At 39.9% G+C, this 17696-nt stretch overlaps 1 protein-coding gene across 5 annotated transcripts in view; it reads left to right on the plus strand.

The window, feature by feature from the left end:
• Nucleotides 1-17696, plus strand: part of TNPO3 (transportin 3) — an 86404-nt gene extending 68708 nt beyond the window's left edge. For 4 of the 5 annotated variants that reach the window (XM_016213360.2, XM_016213361.2, XM_087821025.1 and 1 more), the window contains 3 exons: nucleotides 3600-3712; nucleotides 15117-15208; nucleotides 17310-17696. In XM_016213360.2, coding sequence (XP_016068846.1) covers nucleotides 3600-3712; nucleotides 15117-15177 — 174 coding nt within the window. In that variant the 3' untranslated portion in view covers nucleotides 15178-15208; nucleotides 17310-17696. Of the gene's footprint in view, nucleotides 1-3599; nucleotides 3713-13887; nucleotides 15059-15116; nucleotides 15209-17309 lie in introns of those variants that run through there. The other variant, XM_087821023.1, reaches the window with a different exon arrangement.

Consider the following 17696-nt stretch of genomic DNA (forward strand, 5'->3'; position numbering starts at 1 on the left):
TATCTTAACACTGTCTCCTGCTTTATATCATTGATGGCAGTTCTTTTTTTAAATTTTTTTTTTATCTTTATTGATTTCAGAGAGAAGAAGGGAGAGGGAGAGAGAGAGATAGAAACATCAATGATGAGAGAGTTGTCACTGATTGGCTGCCTCCTGCACGCCCCTGACTGGGGAATTGAGCCCACCACCCAAGCATGTACCCTGTACAGGAACCAAACCACGAACTCCTAGATCCTAGGTCAGTGCTCAACTAGCTGAGCCATGCCCGCCTGGGCTCAAAGGCAGTTCTTAGCCTCAATTTCAGCAGTTTCACAAAAGAGTGTACTTTTACTGTTAGACTCTAATGTAACTGAGCCAGAAGTTCTGCCTGATCCAGTGTGTTCATCTCCAAAATTCAGTGATTAGTGTATATTGTCTTAGTGGGCATATGCTTTACTTGATCTTAGGCTCAAACAAAAAGCATTCACATGGACAACAGATGCTTAATAGATTTCTAACATTTTTTTTTTTAGTTTATACTTCAGAAACAGCCACATTAACTTAATTCTTATCAAACCCCGAGGCTCCTGTGTGACTGGTTTTATCAAATAACTCTTCAGTTCTTCCATATAAGTTCAGGTGCTTCAGGAATGAATAGTACCAACAGTTACCATTGCTGGTTGTTCAAAACATATGTTCTTTTTCAATCTAATACAGTAGTATTTTTGTGTTTTCCTGAAGAAAGTACTCTGTGAGCCTGGGAACCAACAACTTGAATTCTAAAAGTCCTTGACATGAGAAATAAAATTTCCATACTTTTCCACTTTTTTACAAATATACTTGGTTTCCAAGTAACAAAAGACTTATTATATAAATTTGATTTTACAAAAACATTCTTGATTTGTAAACATGTAGTTAAATGCTAACAGAAGAAGAAAATGAGAATAGCAAGTTTGGACATGAACAGAAACCACATAGCCAGGTGCTCTTAAGAGTTTGCAGTAGACCCAGGAGTTGTCAAGCAATTTAAAGTGATTGTTTTTGCCTGGCCGGGCGTGGCTCGGTGGTTGAGCATTGACCTAGGATCCAGGAGATCGTGGTTCAATCCCAGTCAGGGCACATGCCCGGGTTGTGGGTTCGATCCCCAGTTGGGGGCATGCAGGAGGCAGCCGATCAATGACGACTCTCATCATTGATGTTTCTATCTCTCTCTCTCCCTCTCCTTTCCTCTCTCTGAAATCAATAAAGATATATTTTTAAAAATCAAGTGATTGTTTTCTGTAAACATCAACTACAACTGAGTTTCTGTAAAGGAACTCTTACATAAATTTGGGTTGTCTATACCCTATAAATAAACTGAAATTGTAACTAAGGATTTAAGTCCAAAGAACATTTACATTCTTGCATACTTTCTTAATCATAACCATTTTCAAAGTTCAACACAAATTTTTCAATGGAAGATGACATACCAGTTGTCTCTTGACTTGAGTGAACTATTAAAGCCCTTTCCTGTGTTCTCCCCTTTCTTTCTTGGATACCCACCTGTGACAAATTTATTCAGTATTTTTTACCTAATTTCTCACATTCCTTTACTGGAAGATGACAAGGCTCATTATATGCAAGCTAGTTAGTCTTTGCTTTTTAGTTTAGTTTCTTACTGTTTTTATTTTGGGGGATACTATAGTTAACTCTTGAGCGGTTTTTGGATACCAAAACTTTGTCAGTTAAGGATTCTTCCTGAATCTTTTGCTCTTGCTTGTTTTTTGTTTGAGTAGAGTGTTGTCTTCCTTGAAGGCAGCATTTGGAAAATTATGCCAAACTTTTTTGGAAAGGTTTTTTTGGTGGAGAAGGTGCCAACCAAGAAGGTGGGAGGCTTTAGTGGTGATTCAAATCCATCTTAAGAAAGTACGGAGTTCAAGCTTTTATGTCAAGTGAAGGATAAATGGGAGGGGCAAGAGGTGATTGACAACCACAGACATCTGGGCACCAGCAGGGGTCGGAAGACCAGCAGGGAGTCCAAGGAAGTTGTTAAACTTTTTTGTCCTTCGTCTGTTCACTCTAGTTGATGTAAGTCTGTTTACTAGCTTCCTGCAAATAGTTTTGAATTTCCTATACATGAGGGTTTACTGCACTTGTTTCCCATATAATCCAGTTCAGTGGTACAGATTCTAAGGGCCTCATCACATCCTCATTGATGATAACACTGTTGGTGACCGAAAAACGGCACCAGGTGTGTTAGACTGGTAGAGTCAGACCAGACCTCAGTTGAGCAACCTCGGTACTTGAGGTCTGGCTAAGAAAGAATTCTGAGCCAAGACTCAAACTATAAGAGAAAGTTTATTTACAAAGTCACAGATGTAGAAGTGAGCTGTAGAAGAAATAGGCTCAGGATACAAGTTATAGAGGCCCTTCTTTAGGGCCCTTGGAGCTTAGGAGAGAGAAAGGTAAAGGGAAGAAGAGAGAGAAGGGAAAGGGACGGGCTTGCTCCTGGAAGGGAGAGAGTTCCATGCAGTACTTTTTTTTTTTAACATGTTTTTATTGATTTTTTAGAGAGATAGGAACATCGATGAGAGAGAAACATCATCGAACGATCGACTGCCTCCTTTATGCCCCCTACTGGGGATCAAGCCCACAACTGGGGCATGTCCCCTGACCAGGAATTGAACTGGTGACCTCTTGTTTCCTGGGTCAACACTCAACCACTAAGCCACACCAGCTGAGCCATGCAGTACTTTTTAAGCATTTGTAGTGGAATATTTACTTTTGCTCTGGTCTGTTATCATAAATTAACCTAATGGGAAAACATATAATGTAAAAAATTTAGCTGGAAACTAACCAAAGTGTACATCCTACTTAAGAAAGACATGAAGAAAATTTAGAACTGACCCAAAGAACAATAATTTAACTGAAAATAAGAACCCAGAGGAAGTCTCTAGAATTTTGATTTTTAGCTTGAAGAGGAAGGAAGTAAGGGGTGTGAGAATAAGCAGTTTTTGTGCAAATGAAAGGTATAAAGAGACCTTTTTGGACATAAGTAAATTCTTTTAAATAGCAACAAAAGTAAACAACAAAAGAACTTTCTAACCCCAAAACAGCGAGTATCACAAAGGAACGTTTATTGACATGGCTTCTAATGAGAGAGATAAACCAAAAATCCTGAAATTTCTGAATTTATATTACATATATACTTTTTTGACATGTTTACTTATTATACTTTTTGTCCCTGCTCTTTCTGGTACCTGAGCCTTTGCTTTTGATTTTTATGCTCAGAAGGTTTCTGGCAGCTATTTAATATTTTAAATACTAGATATGTTTAATGACAGGAACAGAACAATAGCCTCATCTAGTAGAGACTTCCGTTCCAAGGAAGAGGCTCTTTCTGAAATGATGTCAGCTACCCCTTTGAAGGGAAGTCTAGGCTTGCCTTTGTATCTCATTCCAACCCCCACAGGGTTGGAAGACCTAACGATAGTATTTTCGTTAATTCTTTTACTTGATTCCAAGACTGGGAGCACTAATGCTACTAAGGAAAACCTGTAGGTTTTTGTTATTACCTATAGAGTCCTAGTTGAGTTAAACCCTGCCTCCTTTAAAAACTCTTATTCCTCTTCTTGGTACAGACTTTTTGTCGATGGTTAGAGAATTCCTTGAAAGGTTTGCCAAAGGAAACAACTGTGGGAGCTGTCACAGTGACACACAAACAACTAACAGATTTCCACAAACAAGTCACTAGGTGAGTGATGCTGGGTGTGGTTTTTGTTTTTTTTTTAAAGGAATATGAACAGCTGCTGGGGTGTGTAGAAAAATATATCTCTGTTTCTTATACTATCTTAGTTACAGATCTGCCCAGGAGTATGTTTCTTGCGTGCCTTTGTATATTCACAGTTTAGTGTCCATGTAGTCTTGAATTGCACATATTGGCATTGGAAACCAGTCTTGGGGAAAATATCACCATGGAGTATATGTGTGTATCAGTTTTATTGTACATATATATTAACTGTTATAAGATCTTAATGAGTAAGTGGAAGCATTATTTCTTCTAAAAGAAAAATGTACTGAGCAGGTGTGTGAATAGTTGAAGCATTGGTTGTAAAACATAGAGTGACATAGACTGCAGTAAATTGGAAAATTTTTGTCGTGCCTAAAGATACTAAAATTCTAATTCCATGCAGACCAAACAAAACATCTATCTGGGATGCATTAGGCCCATGAGCTACTTGCTTACAGCTCAGTTAAAATGTTAAGTGTACATAAATGTATGTTTTTTACTGTGAACATTATAATCATTTTATATAGCTACACAGTCTAATTACTGTTTTATAGCTGTACAGGTATTGCTTGATTTCCTTACAGTACCTCTATTAGTAGACATTTGATTTTGTTGTTGTTGTTGTTTTCAGTGTTATAGATAATATGGAAAATCTAGCCTTTTCCCTCTTTTGACCATTTTCATTAAAATCACTGAATCAAAGGTTATGGAACTTTTATGGTCCATGATAATAATAATGAAAGCAACTTAAAGTGGATGTTATAACTGTGTGCTACCTTGCCCTGATATTCCTTTAGAATTTTGACTAAATTTTAGGCAGTGGCTTATATTCATACAGTTGTGGAATGACTTATAGGTCCAAGAATGAGTGTTGCAACAAGGTTGATAATAGTGAAAAAAACTGGAAATATTTCAATTGCCCACCAATAGACAATGCTTATATAATTAACAGTATGACTATAGTAAGTAGGCAATTTTAAAAAAAGGAAAAATGCATATATGACACAGAAAAATAAGTATAAGGGGAGGGGATAACAATATCATATAACCCAGCTTGCACTTAAATTTTTTTTCATTTTTAATTGTGATAAAATGCACACAGAATTGATCATCTTAGCCATTTTGAGTGTACTGTTCAGTAGTGTAAGTGCATTAACATTGTTGTGACTCTCTAGAACTTTTTCATCTTGCAGAACTGAAGCTATGCCTATTCTCTGCTCCCCCCCTGCTGCCCCTGGCAACCATCATTCTACTTTCTGTTTTGTTTTGTTTTTTAATTTGGATTATGTGGCAGTTCTATTTAATTTTTTGGGAAGCCTCCATATTGTTTTCCATAATGGCCATTTTATATTCCCACCAACAGTACATAGGGTTCTGATTTCTCCATATCTATTTTTACTTTTGTTGCCTGTGCTTTTGGTATCATAAATCTTAATGTCATGAAGCTTTTCCCCTATGTTTTCTTCTAAGAGTTTTATATTTTTAGTCTTTGATCCACTTTGAGTTAGTTTTTTTTATATGAAGGATGTTAAGGGTCCAACTTTATTTTTTTTGCATTTTTATTGAAAATCATATATGCAAGGGATTTCTTTCTGGGTTATTTATTCTATTCCATTGGACTGTGTGTCTGTCTTTATGTTAGTACCATGCCATTTTGATTACCGTGACTTAAGTCCTAAACGTGGGCAGTGTGAGAGACCTCCAGCTTTGTTCTTTTTCAAAATTATTTTGGCTATTCAGGTCCCTTGAGATTCCACATTTTCTATTTTCACACACAAAAAGAAGTAGTTGGGATTTTTATAGAGATTGCAAATCTGTAGATCGATTTGGATAGTATTGACATTTTAACAATATTAAGTCTTTCATACCATAAGCACAAGACACAAGATGTCTTCCCATTTATTGATGTCTTTAATTTCTTGCAGCAACATTTTGTAGTTTAAGCATTTATTCTTTTTGATACTATTATAAATGAACTAATTTGTACTTTTTTTTTTTAATGTATCTTTGATTTCAGAGAGAGGAAGGGAGAGGGAGAGAGAGAGATAGAAACATCAGTGATGAGAGAGTCATTGATCAGCTGCCTTCTGCACACCCCCGACTGGGGATCAAGCCCGCAACCCAGGCATGTGCGCTGACCGGGAATCTAACCCCGATCGCCTGGATCCTAGGTTGATGCTCAGCTGCTAAGCCATGCCCGGCCGGGCTAACTTGTACTTTTTAAAGCTGTTTTATTTTCCATATATGTGTGTGTATATATATGTATATATGGTACCTTATGCATAGTAAGTTATTTCTGGAAAGACACAGCTAGGATCAGGAATTGGGGGAGGAGGGAGACTTTCACTTCATAACCTCTGTACTATTTGCATTTATTTCATGACCATGTGATATACTGTTATAATTAAAACCAGACTCAGTTTTTATAAGTGAAAAAAAAATACTATAAATTTTAGGCAATGGAATTAGAGCTAATCTTCTTTTCTGAGAATTGATTTCTTAATGTCATTTTATTATTTTTATTTTTATTTTTTTATTTTTTTTTAAAGTTATCTTTATTGTTGAAAGTATTATAGATATGCTTTTTTTTCCCCTCATTGATTCACTTCACCCTGCACCCACTCTCCCCTCCAGACCTTCACCACACTATTGTTTGTGTCCATGGGTTATGCATATAAGTTCTTAGATTACTCTCTCCCACTTTCCCTCCGAGATTCGTCAGACTGTTCCATGCTTCTATGTCTCTGTATCTATTTTGTTCATCGATTTGTTTTGTTCATTAGATTCCACATATGAGTAAGATCATGTGATACTTGTCCTTTTTTGACTGGCTTATTTCGCTTAGCATAATATTCTCCTTGTTCCTCTATGCTGTCTCAACGGGTAAGAGATCCTTCTTTTTTATAGCTGCATAGTATTCCATAGTGAAAATGTACAGATTTTTTACCCACTCATCTGCTGTTGGGCACTTAGGCTGTTTCTACATCTTAGCTATTGTAAATTGTGCTGCTATGAACATACGGGTGCATAAATTCTTTCTGGTTGGTGTTTTGGGTTTTTCAGGATTTATTCCTAGATGTGGGGTCAATCACTGGATCAAATGGCAGTTCCATATTTAATTTTTTGAGGAAACTCCCTACTATTTTCCTTCCATAGTGGCTGCACCAGTCTGCATTCCCACCAGCAGTGTATCTGAGAAAATGTTTGATAGGATTTCAATCTTCTTGAACTTGTAGAATTGTTTTGTGTCCTAACATGTGGTCTATCTTTGAGAATGCCCCATGTGCACTTGAGAAGAATGCATATTCTGCAGCTTTGGAGTGAAATGTTCTGTAAATGTCAGTTAAATCCACCTGATCTAGTGTGTTGTTTAGAGTCACTGTTTCCATGTTGATTTTTTTGTCTGGAAGATCTATCCAGTGAAGTCAGTGGGGTGTTAAAGTCCCCTACTGTGACTGTATTGCTGTTGTTCTCTCCCTTAAAGTCCTCCAGAAGTTTTATTTACTTATTTAGGTGCTCCTATATTGGTTGCATATATGTTTACCATGGTTATATCCTCTTGTTGGATCGATCCCTTTAGTATTACATAGTGACGTTTATTGTCTCTTGTTATTGCCTTCATTTTGAAGTCTTATTTTGTCAGATATGAATATTGATACCCCAGCTTTTTTTTTTTTTTTCATTTCCATTTGCATGGAAATTTTTTTCCATCTCTTCACTCTCAGCGTGTGTAAGTCTTTTGTTCTGAGGTGGGTCTCTAGTAGACATCATATGTTTGGGTCATGTTTGCTTATCCATTCAGCTACCCTATATCTTTTGATTGGAGCATTTAATCCAGTTACATTTAAGGTTATTATGGATAGGTACTTATCTATTGCCATTTTAATTCTTTATGCCTATGTTCCTCTCTTTCTCTATTCCTACTTCTTATTACAGCAGTCCCTTTAACATTTCTTACAATGCTGTTTTGGTGGTAATAAACTCCTTTAGCTGTTTCTTTGTCTGGAAAGCTCTTTATTTCACCATCTATTTTGAATGATAGCCTTGCTGGATAGAGTAGTCTTGGTTTCAGATCCTTGCTTTTCATTACCTTGAATACTTCATGCCATTCCCTTCTGGCTTGTAGAGTTTCTGATGAGAAATCAGCTGGCAGCCTTATGGGAGCTCCTTTGTAGGTAACAAGTTGCTTTTCTCTTGCTGTCTTTGAGATTCTCTCTTTGTCTTTAATTTTTGGCACTTCAATTATGCTGTGTCTGGGCGTGGGCCTCTTTGGGTCCTTTTTGCTTGGGACTCTCTGTGCCTCCTGAACTTGTGTGACTTTTTCCTTGACCAGGCTAGGGAAGTTTTCTACCATTATTTCTTCAAACAGGTTCTCCAACCCTTGCTTACTTTCTACATCATCTGGCATTCTGTGATGCGAATATTGTTACATTTCCAGGTGTCCCACAGCTCCCTTATACTGTCCTGCTTTTTCATTGTTTTTTCTTTTTGGTTCTCTGTTGAATGATTTTTTTTCTACTCTTGTCTTCTCATTCACTGATCCAGTCCTCAGCTTCCCCTTATCTGTTTATTCCTTCTTGATTACCTTCATAGTTTCCATATCCTTACTCATATTGTTGAGCCTCCTAACAATCACTATTCTGAACTTTGTATCTAATAGATTGCTTATCTCCATTTCATTTATCTCCTCTTCTGTAGAATTCTGTTGTTCTTTCATTTGGGGCCTATTTTTTTGTCTTCCCATTTTGGCTGCCTGTTTGGGTTTGTTTCTATCTATTAAGTAGATCTGCTAGGACTTCCAGTCTTTTTGGATGGTCTCTGAAGCAGGCCAATGTCAGACATTGTTTGTGACTGGCCTTCAGTACCCTGATTGGAGCTGTCAGTGCTCCACAGTTTGTGGCTCCCTCTGCTGGGACTAGGTGCGTTTGGAAACGACCAAGACGTTCACCAAGGTTTGCTTTTCCAAGCCCTGGGTCCAGAAGCAGATAAGACAAAGACTCAAAGCACCCAGAGAACCACTACTGCCTGCAGGCTGATTGTTAGTCTCTTAATGAGCCTCAGGCTGTAGACTACAACAAAGCATAAACTCCACAGGGTAGGGCAAGAGGTATTCCAACAGGGTGGGGCAGTTGCTCTGTGTGTTCCACCCCCGGGGCAACAGTTGCCTAGATGATAAAGGCCTGCCTGAGAAAGGTGTCCTCTTGGGGGAATGACTCAGCACAGGAATCCAGATAGCTACCCTCTGAGCTGTATCCCCAAGCTTGCAACCCTGGCTTCTCCTCACACAGCTCTAGTCCACTCTGCCCTTTCTCTGCCAAAGCCCAAGGTGAGTGACTGCACACGAAATTTTGTGCGTTGGTCCTTTAAGAGGGTGCCTGCATTTCCAGCTGTCTCTCCTTGGCAGACAGAAACCTTGCTGCTTTTCACAGTCAGCTGTCATGTGGGCACCTTTCTCAGTTCTGGTGTTCTGGGCTGGGGAGCCCAACATGGGGTTTGCGCCCCAGAGTTCCCAGTAGGAGCCCCTTGTAGCTGAGATATCCCTCTGGAACTTCAGTTGCTGCCTATTGCATCCCAGCTAGCCCTCTTGCGCCTCTACACTTCCTGCCAGTCTCTATGTTGTCTCCACTTTACGTCCCTATTTATAAAGGTTCTCTCCAGCTAGCCTTCAGTTGATTATTCAGGATGGTTTTTCTATATTTTATCCTCTTAATCTGCCACCATCATGGAATTTTTCTTTATTTTCAATTTTTTTTAATGATTTTTATTTTTCAGTTACAGTTGACATACAATATTATATGAGTTTCAGGTGTATACCTTAGTGATTAGACATTATATAACTTACTAAGTGATCATCCTGATAAATCTCGTACCCATCTGACACCATACATAGTTATTAGGATATTATTGACTCTATTCCTTATGCTGTACTTTACATCAGCGACTCTTCTGTGACAACCAATTTGTACTTCTTAATCCCTTCACCTTTTTTACCTATCCTCCCAAACCCATCTGGCAGCCTTCAAAATGTTCTCTGTATCTGTGAGTCTCTGTTCTGCTTGTTTGTTTATTTTGTTTTTATATATTCAGTTGTTGATAGATGTATTTATTGCCATTTTGTGGTTCATATTTTTTATCTTTTTATCTTCTTAAAAAGACTGTTTAACATGTCATGCAATACTGGTTTGGTGGTGATTAATTCCTTTAGTTTTTTATTGTCTTGGAAGCTGTTTATATGTCCTTCCATTCTAATTGATAGCTTTGTATCACTTTGAATATTTCTTGCCGCTTCCTTCTGGCCTGCAAAGTTTCTATTGAGAAATCAGCTGACAGTCTTATGGGAGCTCCCTTCTATGTAACTAACTGCTTTTCTCTTGCTGTTTTTAAGATTCTCTGTCTTTAACCTTCTGCATTTTAATTATAATATTTTTTGGTGGGGGTGTCTTTGGGTTCATCTTGCTTGGGATTATCTGCTCTTCCTGGACTAGTATGTTTCTTTCCTTCACCAGGTTAGGGAAGTTTTCTGTCATATTTTAAATAGGTTTTTGATTTCTTGCTGTTTCTCTTCTTCCAGCATCCCCCATGAGGCGAATGTTCTCACTCTTAATGTTGTCCCAGAAGGTTCCTTACAGTATCTTCATATTTTGGGATTTCTTTTTGATGTTCTGATTGGGTGTTTCTTTGCTTCCTCATATTCCAAATCACAGATTTGATTCTCAGTTTCATCTACTTTACTGTTGATTCCCTGTAAATTGTTCTTCGTTTCAGTTAGTATATTCTTTATTTCGGACTGGTTATTTTTTATGATTTTCTTTTTTTATGCTGTTGAAATTCTCAGTAAGTTTCTTGAGAGTCCTTATAGCCATTGTTTTGAACTCTGTATCTGGTAGTTTGCTTGCCTCCATTTTATTTAGTACTTTTTTTGTAGATTTCTCTTGTTCTTTCATTTGGGACCTGTTTCTTTGTGTCCACATTTTGGCTGCTTTCCTATGTTTGTTTCTATGTATTAGGTAGAGCTGCTATGTCTCCCCGACTTGGTAGCATGGCCTTGTATAATAGGTGTCATGTAGGGCCCAGTGGCACAGCCTTCCAGTCACCTGATCTGAGCACTCCAGGTACGCCCTTATGTGGGCTGTGTGCACTGTCCTGTTGTAATTTAGCCTGGATTGCTATTGGCATCACTGGGAGGGATTGAACCCCAGGCCAATGGGCTGTGAGGACTGGCTGTGACTACAGTGGAAGAACTGTGTTGGAGAGGACCCTATGGAGCAGGACTTGCTTCAGTGGGGCTTTGGTGCTCACCGAGTCCACCCCTTGTGTGTGTTGCTCATGGAGATTTTAGGGTTATAATCTAGCATGGTCTGAAGTTGTCCACTGCATACTAGTCCAGACATACTTGTCCAGGGTGCACTGGCACAAGCTACAGAACGATCTGCAGTTGGCTGCTCCTTGTGCTGGGCTTGGAGGTGCCCAGGAAAGGCCAAACTGTGAACCAAGGCTGGCTGCCTCTAATGCTGGGCTTGGGGCCTTTTAGCAAGAGACATAGAGGCCAGATGCTACTTGTTTTAGAGATTTTAAGAAAGTCCTAAGAATGAGGCAAGAGAGGCCATTTGTATGGAAAAGCCCCTTGAAACGGCTTGAGTGGGCCCAGAAGTTGATAGGTGCTGGGTCTCGGGGAATCACTAGGACAAAGTAAACAGTGTGAGCCAGATTGATGGAGACTCAGATGTGACTCCTGCCTACTGGCTCTGTGGGGGGAGGGCTCAGAAAAGGAACAATGGCCTCTGCCAACACTTATGTCCGACAGAAAGCTGCCCCTCCAGCTCTCACCCTGATGCCAGACAATTCTGTTCCTTCTTCTATGTCCTTGTTCCTTTCAAGCTGCACTGGAGCTCAGGTGGAATGAGTCAGTTAAGTCCATGAGCAGGCCCTTTAAGAGGAACTGCATGGGACTCCAGCAGCCCTGTATCACTCAGCCATAATCCCCACTGGTTTTTACAGCCAAAAGTTATGGGGACTTCTCTTCCTGCCTCTGGAATCCTGGACTGGGTGGCCTGGTGTGTGGCTGGGACCTCTCTCTCCTCAGAGAGGACCTCTGCAACCAAGAAATCCCTCCCAATTTGAAACCGCCACGTGTGGGTATGGGACCAGCCAGTTCTGCGTTTCCACCCCCCTACCAATCTCAGTATGTCTTCTTCTTTAAATCCTTAGTTAAGGACTTCCATTCAGCTAGACTTCAGGTGGTATTGAATGATGGTGGTTCTGTAGTTGTAGTTTTGATGTGGTTGTGGTAGGATTTGAGTACCACATTTACCTACACTGCTATCTTGATCAGAAGTTTTAATGTCATTTTTCAAAATGGTTTACTTTTTCATCTCCCAGAGTATCTCCAATAATTTTGTTAAGGTTAAAATTCAAAACCTTTGAGTCCTATTTTGTAGTTTACCAAGTGGGTTAACTTCGTGCCCCAGAAGTAACTGACTTTTGGCCATAGATCAAGTGACATGCATGACTGGAAAATAACGTGACTGCCTGCCTTCGTGACATATTTTGCCAGAAAAGGGGATTTCCCCTCTACTAAGGAGGTATATATTGACTGGGATGATCTTACAAAATTATTTTACTTCTTTTTACTATGAATCTTCCCAATTAAACTAGTATTCCACTTACAAGCTCTCAGGAGGGGGGGCAGTGTAACAGTTGGCTTCTCTGCTTTTGTTTTGATCTGTTCCAACTAATGTTGGTCAGTAGAAAGGCAGAATCATATTGACTCTGATTTCCTTAGAACAACTGGGAGACTGGGGAGAACCCACAAAGGACTGGGCTTAAAGTCAAGGATGTTGGTTTGAATCTTGCCACTTACTGGCTGTTACTTTGAATTTCAGCTTAGTCATCTGTAAAATAGGTTTAGTGATACTTATTTGATAGGGTTATTAGGAGATACCAAGTGGAAATCTAGAGATCTGGCACATAGTAGGTGATCAGTGAATGTTAACTTTCTCCTTGGAAAAGAATCTGCCAGAATGTCATTATGTACTTACAAAACTAGCTGGAGCATGTTTCCTGCCAGCTCTAAGACAACCACCCACACATTCTGGAATAAGACTCCACCAAGTCCATATTCCTTCATCTTGGCTAACATATAACAGGTAGAACAATAGAGTAAGTCTGAAATAAAAGTTACAGACATTCCCTAATTCAATTAAAATCTTGGGGCAAGGAAAAGGAACCCCAATAATGCAGTGCTGTGAGCAAAAATTATCTGTGATCTTTGCCCTGTCTATGGGAAAATAAGGTGCACTACCAACCTGGCCTACTGGATCTCGTTGCTAAACAAGTTTTGCAGCTCCTCTTATAGTAGGCTGTGACATAATGGTGGCGAATGAACAGAAGAGGTAATGTTGAGGTACTAGAGAAAGGGTTTGAGATTGCTCACCTCCTCTTAGTAATTCATTCTTTAGTATGCATTTTGCCCTTGAACCTTCTATTCCATGCATGACTCAGTCTCCCTTTTGGTTTTAAGATCTGTAACTCCTGCCTCAGCATGCTGCTTTGTTTGCCATCCTAGCAGGGAGGGTGAACTGGTTCAGTGTCATTTCAGCAAGTCCAAGCCTGTTTTTCAAATGGTACTTATCAAAGTATGGTGGACAGATTGGGGTTGTAGGACTAGAAGCCAGAAAATAAAACCTAGAAAAATAGTGGCAGCTTTATGTAGATGGGTGGATGGAGAAGAGAGAGAGGACTAAGGCAGAAAACAGAAAATAGCTCTAGCTTTTAGGTTTTTAAAAATTCAGTTCTTTGGGCTTAATCACCAAGGACACTTAGGTTAAACATTTGGCTGAAACTCTTAACACCAAAGCAGTTGTTGATAGGATTGGGAGCAGAAACTGAGCTGATTTGAGACACTGTGGCCTGTCCTTCATTCAACCCTGTCTCACCATAGTTCTATACTTGCATTTTGGAACTTTTTCTCATGTGCCACAAAAGAGGCTAAGGATAGAGTTATCATTTTTCTTCCAGATTAAATCAAGATCTCTGGTTAAAGAAGGATAGAATTTAAAACATGTAAGGCATCAGGATAGCAAAAAATTCTTGAGCCTCCAGCAAGTTTAACTATTTCCTATTGTCTTATTCCCTTACAGCACACCACACAGTGGCTTCTCTTGGGTTATGTATCTTCCTCCTTCATGACATTGGGAACATGAGTGATATGGGCACTCACCCCAGCTGCCTCCTTAAAAGTCAGTATTGATTTGGAAATAGACTGAGAAATGTTATGCCCTTATTGAAGCATGTTAAATTCACAAAGAACAAATGGCAAAATTCTGATAAAACCAGAAGACCTTCCTCACTTTCATTACATTTTTAGGATGGAGAGAGACTGAAAGAAAGTTTCTAGGATATTCTGTCGAATCAAGTCCTGGAGTCTAAATCAAGTTTCTTAATGTTTCAGACCTTATAGTAGGTGAGGAAGTCCAGATGTGGGCACTTAAGGGGATAGCTGTCATTGTTCCTTTCCTTTTGGATCACTGTTAGCAGTTTCTTCCCTGGTGTTTGACCATTATGAGAAGAAGGAGCTTTCTTCTCACATTGAATCCTCCCTGAGTTTTTCTGAACCAAAGAGAGGGCCACAGAAAGGTGAGCATATTAGGAAGCACTTCCTTTTCCACAGTTTGGACAAAGGAGGCCTTTTGAGAATATAGGGTCAGATGATATTGGGCTATTCATACCACCTTAGCATCTCAGTGCTTGCCTAAGGACCTGCTTCCTCCTCCCACAGGAGGAAACCCTGAACAGCCTGTTCAACTAGAAAATCGATGACTGATAGAATCTTAGTTGCTGAACTGGGCTTTGTAAACAAAATCTGCCTTTGGAAGAGAATGAGGAAACCAGGGTACTTAAGTTAGCTCAGGTCTAGAATGAAAATAATTGGCCTTAGGTGAATATGCTTGCTTTTTTTACTTTGGGGTTTCTGGTTTTTTTATATTTTTGTCAAGGACTTTAACCAGGTTTTGTTGTAGGCAGCCTACAATTGTGGAATACTATTCTGTTCACTACTCTGCTGTTAGTGCTTTACATTTATGAACTGATTTAATTCTCAAAACATTCTGAGGCAGATAATAGATGAAGAAACTGAGGCAGATTGGTAACTTGCCCAAGGACACAGTGGTGCCAAGGTTCAAACCTAGGCAATTTTTCTCCAAAATCCATTCTTTAAGGACCACAAAGCTTATAATTATTCTCATACACAATAGTTAATATTAACCCTTGAGTTACAGAAAAATTGGAAGCAGAGTCAGTGTTGCAGTTATTTTTCAGAGCATTATATCTTTGTTATCAGTTAGGGATCAACCTACCTTTTCTTTTCTAGTGCTGAGGAATGTAAACAAGTTTGCTGGGCCTTGAGGGACTTCACCAGGTTGTTTCGATAGCTCACACTCCTGCACTGTGCCTGTCACCCAGGTGAGTGGTATATTGTTCTCAGGCTTCCTCTGGCTGTCAGAATGCTTGGGGTGGACATAGGTATTTTTTGTTTGTTTGTTTGTTTGTTTAAATCCTCACCTGAGGATATGCTTTTATTGATTTTAGAGATAGTGTGGGGGGGGGGCGGGGAGAGAAACATTAATGTGAGAGAGAAACATCAATGCCGCCTCTTGCACCCACCCTGACCGGGGATTGAACCTGCAACCTGGAGATGTGCTGTGACTGGGAATCGAACCCATGACCCTTAGGTGTATGGGATGATGCTTCAACCAATTGAGCCACACTGACCAAGGCTGGACATAGATTTTAATGCCCATCATGGGACTCGTATGATAGCTAGAGTCAGGAAAAGACCTAACAGTTTAACACTTCTGAATAGCTGGGAAATGCAGGGCCCTGATTTCCTTGGCCCAAGGCAACTAGCTTCTTTCGGATGCTTTCGGATGCCATTTCACCCCCATAAGAAAGTTACTACTGAAGAGTATCTCAAAAAAATTTCCTCCCCTCTTCCCCTTACGGACACTCCTAGGACTGTCAGTATGTGTGGTTAACAAACAAGTATTTTTTAACCTGGCACTTTGAGGAAAACAGTGCCAACCTAAAGTTTACCATGCTACATGATACCACTCTCCTAAAACTGACCTTTCAGATTGAAAGAGCAAAGATGCTTATTTTTATCACTTACAATTTAAACACTGAAATGCCAGGTTTTGATCATGGCAGGAGGTCTAGGAGAGGAGCTGACATCTCTGTCTAGCTCCTGCTCATCAGCTTTGTCCATATGCTTTCTGTCTCCTGATACTGAAGCAAATCAAGACGCTGAGCTGAGGAAAGAAAGGAAAGGACTGGGTAGTGGGAGGAGGGTACCCATTTCTTGACTGAGAAAAAAGGGAACTCTCCTCTAAGCCCATGCTTTGACGTCTTAAGCAGAATTTATTCTGTTAGGAGCCAGTCCTCCATGCATGTATAGCACTCTCGCTGGAGGTTTCTGTGGTTAAATGCATTCGTAGGTACTTTAGCCGGTTTTGCTCAGTGGTTAGAGCATTGGCCCATGGACTGAAGGGTCCCAGGTTCAGTTCCATCCATGGACACATACTTCGGTTGCATGTTTGATCCCTGGCCCCGGTCGGGGTGCATGCAGGAGGCAACCAGTTGATGTATCTCTCACATTGATTTTTCCTCCCCCCCCCCCCTCTACTCTCTCTGAAAAGCATTAGAAGAAATATCCTCGGGTGAGGATTAAAAAAACCAAAAACAAGCATTAGTGGGTGAAGGTGCTGTTCCACATGCCTCACCACACCAGAAATCATTTCTGCACTCTGTAAGGAATAGTGATATCATTTGGGATTCTTAGGTTTTGCAGTGTCTATAAAAGCTAACATTGATACACACTGTATGGACGGCTGTGAATGTTCATAGCTAACATTCATGGATCCCTTACTATGTGTCAGGTAGTGTTAAGTGCTTTATATGTATTGACTAAGATAATCCCCATACAGTGCCCTGGCTTATTTACTATTATTATTTCCATTTCACAAATGAGGAAATTGAAGTTGCAAGGTGCTAAACAGTTTGCTTGATGTCACAGTAACTGATAGTGCCACAATTCAAATAGATACTCTGCTGCCAGAGTCCTCACTTTTAACCACTCTACTTAATACTTTTACAGTAGCATCCTTTTCAGGGAGTCCAAATCACTGTTTTTTAAACTTATTTTACCAGGCAAAGCCTTGTTTTAAAATAAAATCTTATATGAAACCCCAATATTTAATAGACTGAAATGGAGATTTTCTGGTTGGTTTGGAGTGGGCATCCTGGACCTACTGGCTTACCCCCCCACATATGGTCCCCAGTTCCCACAGCACCCTCAGGGTCAGAAAAGCACTGAAGGCAGTATTTCACTAAAACAGTAGCTCACTTGAGATCACAAGTAAAAAAAATCCAACTTCCTTTTTTTAATGAGTTCTTATGACAGGCCGGAATGAGGTGCCTGAGCAAGTATAGACACTTCTGCCTTGACTGAATAAAATGCTCACTATCTTCTGGACTACAGATATTGACTGTCTTTTCTCTCTTGTAGGAATGTCTTTTTTAATTAGAAGACAGGAAGAAAACAAAAACCAGACTGTGTCCCACAATCAGAAACCTCCATTGTGGCAGAGGGGCCTTCACCGCCACCAGGGCGTCCCACCAGACAGGGAGAGACTCCAGCCTTCCGAGGCGTCCTGAGGAGTTCCTGTTTGGGGATGTGAGGGAGATCAGCACCGTTTTTAAAAAGATGGCTGCAGCCTGTCTGGCGTGGTGGGAGGGGAGCTGGTTTCCTGGTGAACTTGTTTCTAAAAGGAAAAATAATTTTTAAGGAAATAAAAAAGGAAAACTAAACTGAAACCAGAACTAAAACATCTGCCTGGTAGCAAATGACACACACGCATACATACGCGTACCTACACACACATGCTAACACGCA

This window comes from Miniopterus natalensis, chromosome 10, assembly GCF_054644295.1.
Source record: "Miniopterus natalensis isolate mMinNat1 chromosome 10, mMinNat1.hap1, whole genome shotgun sequence".
Lineage (NCBI taxonomy): Eukaryota > Metazoa > Chordata > Mammalia > Chiroptera > Miniopteridae > Miniopterus > Miniopterus natalensis.